Here is a 5,396-nt window from a genome sequence, read left to right as displayed (position 1 = left end):
AATTTGGGGTCCATGCTGGAAACGCTTGCTTGGGCCAGGACCCCTTCCCAGGCAATTAATTCCACCCAGTGTGCCAACCCACACACCAGCCTCTCCCGTATTATTTACAAAAAGGCATTAAAACCAAAAGGGGATGGAAATGGCAGGGCTCTGAATTAAGCCTGGAAGGGCTTGCAGACACCCACCCAAATCCTCTGTTTCCTTGTACCTTAGCACCCTTGAAGAGGAGCGAGTGCGGTAGCAGATGTCCCTGCCCAAAGGACTTTTTCCCTTCCAAAGGATGTGTGTGGGTGTTTGGGTTGTTCTACTATAGCATGGTAGAGAATTCTGTGCCTTGACAGCTCTGCAGAGGATGGGCTTGGGGCAACTGCTCCAACAGCAATTGGTCCATCAAGCATCAGGTGGTGGGTGAGAGACCACCCTGATGCAACAGTGATGGAAAAATGTGGCGCTCAGCTCCTGGCCGCTGCAGCAGCAGCCTCCTGCTCCCTAGTCCTTCTGTTTCCCAAACGCCCTCCCAGGGGGGCAGCAGGGGTCAGAGTATGGGCTCAGTCACGGCCACTAGTTTTGCAGCAATCTGAGCGCTCAGGAATGAAGGTTAATCCCACCAGCCTCGGGCAAGTGAGGACACTCCTAACATCAGAATAAATCCAGTGTTGTAGCCCAGCCTGTGGGCATTGGCGCAACTGAACCACCACCATTTTCACACAATAAAAGAAAAAAATTCAAAGCATACCATTAAAACCTTTTATAACCCTATGTACACACACTCTGTTGATGCATGGACTCTTTTTGCCTTTTTGTTGCTTCTTGAATTTAAAAATCTCCCAGTCCAAGGGGATGCTTCCCTAGAAAAACTTTTTTTCCACCTCACCAATTCTGAGATTCATCTTCCTTGAGAGAATCTCTGGCCCTACAGAAACTGTTAAGAAAACTCCAGGATACCAAATTAGGCTTGGAGCTCACTCACTGAGCATTACCAGCAGAAGAATCAAGGACTGGAAAGGTGGCAGAAAACATCTATGTACCTTTTCGTTCAGTGGATACTGCATGACAGCATTAAACAGAAGTAATCCCACGTCATAAATACAACCACCCCAAACTATCCAAAGTTAGGTAGAAAGGAAAGGAAGACAGAAGAAAAAGAAAATTTAAAAAAAGTAGATATAAAAAGAAACAGTCTTATTCCTTTTAATAGTTCTTTTGTTGGGGGTGTTTCTTTCATGTCTTTAAAAACATACAGTGAAAAGCTCTTGGACAATAGGCACACGTGGCCCCAGCTCCTGCTCAGACCAGTTGTATATGCTCCAGGCTGGAGAAGTGCTGCAGCACCAGCAGGTTCCAGCAGCCTCCAGCACCACATGGAGCTGGAAAGCGTCGGTGGCCTTGGCTGGCAGCAAAAGAGGAGTTTCATGTCTCAAGGAGGCAACTGTTTAAAAAGCAATGGCTGTCAAACGGTCTGAAAACCCTCTAAGTACTGGAGAGGTGCTGGCCTCGTCTCCTGCCCTTCCAGAGTCACGTCATGAGCAGTATGTACAATGAAGATGACTTCAATGCTTTTCTTCTTTGTACGATCACGTACCTAAATCCCGAACGTCCGCCTGGTTTGGTGCCGTCCTCGGCCGACGCACCGGCCGCTGTGTCCCAGGCTGGGGAGGCCGGGGAGCCCGAGCCCCTGGGGAAAGGCAGAGTCACAAATCCCCCGGGCAGCAGTTCGGGGACCCGGAGGCTGGGCTCTCTCCTCCCCGCGGGGAGCTTCGGGGGCGATGCGGGAAGTCATCACCGCTGCGCGCTGCCTTCCACGGGGAGAATGGCGTGGTGCAGGCTCCGCGCGTGCTTCGAGTCCAGGGCCTCCTGCTCCTCCGTGAAGCTGTCCGGGCTCGCCGCTCCGTCTAAAGAACTTCCACAGCTAGAGTTAGGGGACAACATGTCCTGCAGGAGGTCTTCCTGGACTATTCCAGAGTCTTTGTTTGCCTTGCCCCTTTGGTTTCCTTCTTCCTCCTGGTCGTTGAGCAGCTTGGCCAGGAAGTTGATGTATTTCATAGCCAGGCGCAAAATCTCGTTCTTGCTCAGTTTTTTGTCGGGTGGGTGAGTGGGGATGAGCTTGCGGAGCTCTGCAAAGGCCCCGTTGACATTCTGCTGTCTCCACCTCTCCCGGCTATTGGTAAAAATGCGACGAACCACTTTTGTATGAGGGCCTGCAATTGCAACCGTGCAGAATTAAGAGCGGGGCATAACAGGGCGTTCATTACTTCGTTGAATAGGTCAACGTTTCCCAAACTAACCATTTTTTTTAGTGACAACAAGGCAGTGAAGCAGGAGATTCTGGTGGAAGGGAAAAATAAAGTTGCACCTTTTTAGGTGTCTCCCAAGATGACTTAATTTAACCTTCCAAGAAGGAAGACTTAGACCATGACACATGCAGAAGGCTGCTATATTTTTAGGGTGTCTCAGCTCACCAACAAGAGTATCTCAGTAACAAAGGTCCTATCAAAAGTTTCTCTCACTAGATGGTTTTACTCCTATCCCAAAAGTGTCTTAAGGACATACCATCGGGACAGGAGGAAATTAGCTTGAGCAGAGGCTTTGACAACTCTAAGATCCAGAGATCTTTGCTGATGTAGGCAGGATGCAAAGCTGACAAAGGCTGTAGGAACACCACCAGCTCTTTGGGTGGTTTATATGAGACAGGGCAGAAGGATTCACCTCACAGAAATGATGACAGGTAGCAAATGTGACACAGAGTGAAAGCAGAGCCCCTGCTGGCAGGGTGATTAGGGGTGGAGGATGAAGCAGTTTCACAGCTGACCTCAGGACCACCTGCTCGCTCTGCACATCATGGCAAAGGCTCCCTGTTGGACACTAACTGGGAAAGGGACTCTAAATTGTAAGAGGTGTACATCTGGCTCAGTTAGATATGAAATCCAGTTAAACCCCTGTAATTTTATAGTCATATTTCTGATGGAGTTGTGTGTGTGTGTATGTTATACAGGATGGAAAAACACAAGGATTCTCCTTCCAGATCATCAGGGTAACTCCTGTTGGCACAAGTGAGACATCATCTCTGTGCTAGGAGAGACCCGAAAGTATATCCACCCAGAAGTACTGTGCAGGAATAGCAATACTGCAAATCAAGACTGCAGGTTCTTGGGTCCACGGAAACCAGCTCGTGTAAGGAAACGCTACCATAAGATAGTGTTATTATTACTTCCTTTCCATTGTCACCTCCATGAGACAACAGTGGAAGGACGCAGCGATCTCATGAAACGATGAGAGAATGACCATAGCAGAAACCCCCAGAAGATGGGAAGCATCACATTTGACAACAATCATCACAGAGTATAAAACAAAAACTTGGAGATATCACATTGGTGGGTCGTACCCCAAAAGACAGGCAGTGGATATCCTCACCCTCATCATCTCTCTCCTGTAAACATTACTGAGACACTTGCCTAGCTAGTCCCCCCTGGCCATGATGAGCAGTTTAAGCCACAGCTCTGCTGTCACCCAGAGAAACCAGCATCCTTTGCGGGTCTTTAAACATCATTATTACCATATAGCAGAACTCTTGGCTGCTTTGACTGTGGCAGAGGGGCTGAATAGATGTGATTTTGGAGGCATTCTAGTCAAGTTGCACCTTCACAGATCCCACCCAGCACAACACAAGAAGAGGAATCCCACGTTGCAGATGATTCACCCCCATCACACTTTCCTACCTTCAGGGGAAATTGAGCCCCTTCAGTACAGTACATCACACAAAATACACCCCACCCCCCCCCCAGGGTTTGTGTGGGGACGTGCTCCCAAGCAGTCAGATTAAAGCTCTTGGTTCCCCCCAGCATGTGAGCAGCCACACAACTCCCTTCTCCTCAGAGCATGCTCAGGAGCAGGGAGTCCCCCAAATTCACAAAGACCCTCTGGGATAAGCTGGGGGCTGTTGGAACAAGAAATTCATCTCCAGCCTCTGAGATCCCAATCTGATGCTTTAATAAAGGCAGTTTTCCACTTCCAAACAGCAAGTAAATGCCCTTGATATGAATTAATCTGCAAGAGCTCATGGCAGAGGAAGGTTTCTTGTTCCTGATGTGCACAGCCTGCTGTGCCATGGGGTTGTGGGAAAGGTGGTGGGGACCAAGGAGACCTCAACAACACCATCCACTGCCCAGAACTGCTAGTATGGCAGTGGAGAATGTACTACAATCTACTGCAATAACACAGCGGGTTCAACACTGAAATGCCCTTTCCAGACAAGACAAAGCCACCAGCCTTGAGTCCAGAGGGAGATGAAGCTTAAAACCCTCTTAATCACATAAAGGTATGAGGAGAAAGGAGAAAAAAAAAAAAAAAAAAAAATCCAAAAAAAACCCACCCTTGGATACTGTTTATTTAAAAAAAAAAAATATACAAACTCAGAGACTTCCAGTCTTCACAGGCTTCAAACACGGGTTTCTATTCACTGAAAGTTGCTGACTAAAAGACATCTCTTCATAAATAGGTCAGAAATGAGAAAAAAAAAAAATCTGTTTGTTTTCATCCAGGGGCACCCAAACCAAGCTCCAGAATGTAACACAAATTGTACCACCACTCAGATTTTTGATTCCTGCATCAGCTCAATGCAATATATCTTTTAGAATGATAACAGGTTTTGGCCAAAACATGTCAAGCGATGGAGAAATTTAAAATGCCCTACAGCTGTGTTGCAAGAGAAGAGGTTTATTTCTATTAGGGAAACTTGCTTCATAATTAATTTAGGCAGTTGTCTAATTTTTCCAGGAATTTTGTTCCAATTGATTGACTCGTGCTTTTAAAATCCTAGTTAGAGATCTGAGGAAAACTAGTAAAAAGATGAGCTTCCAGAGTTCTAGAATATCCTTGCAGGTACTTTTTAACATTTTTATCTCCTCTTAGATCTATTTTTGAAGAAGATACTCAATGCACCAAACTTACCCCAAAATGGAGAAAGAAATAGTCACAAAAACCCCACTGCTTGTCTCCTTGCAGAAGAAACCAGGTGCCCAGCCCCTGCCAAGACCCTCCTGCCTTTCTGCACGAGGGCTGAGGACCTGCAGGAGCGATGCTCTGGCATGTCACGGGTGTCACCGGGCAGGTGACCACCACAGCAACGAGCAAAGCCTGGCAGACCACGCAGATGCCTCGCCATGGGATGCACATTGTTACAAATTTCTCCTGTTTAGACAGCATCGTCTGATACCTTTTTTTCTCCCCTTCACCCCACAAAAAAAATGTCTAAGGCCATGTCTTAAAAATCCCTATGAGCCAGAACCTGCAGGATTGAGCCCTACCTACACACCTGCGTTGAAGGACGTAACCTAAAACTTGGTTACAACCAAACAGCTCTGCAATCCCCCATCTCTTATTTGACAACAAGATGAAAG

At 47.2% G+C, this 5,396-nt stretch overlaps 1 protein-coding gene across 1 annotated transcript; it reads right to left on the bottom strand.

Annotated features, from left to right (window-relative positions):
• Positions 1-1,779: 1,779 nt before the first annotated feature.
• TAL1 (T-cell acute lymphocytic leukemia 1) lies at positions 1,780-2,198 on the bottom strand (the record flags this gene model as incomplete). The annotated part of the gene is made up of 1 exon (XM_008947446.1): positions 1,780-2,198. A coding segment is annotated over one exon (419 nt), but the record flags the coding sequence as incomplete, so codon positions are not given.
• Positions 2,199-5,396: the final 3,198 nt, after the last annotated feature.

The sequence above is a fragment of the Merops nubicus genome, unplaced genomic scaffold (assembly GCF_000691845.1).
Source record: "Merops nubicus isolate BGI_N331 unplaced genomic scaffold, ASM69184v1 scaffold40799, whole genome shotgun sequence".
Taxonomy (NCBI): domain Eukaryota; kingdom Metazoa; phylum Chordata; class Aves; order Coraciiformes; family Meropidae; genus Merops; species Merops nubicus.
This window is presented reverse-complemented; position numbering and strand designations above follow the sequence as displayed.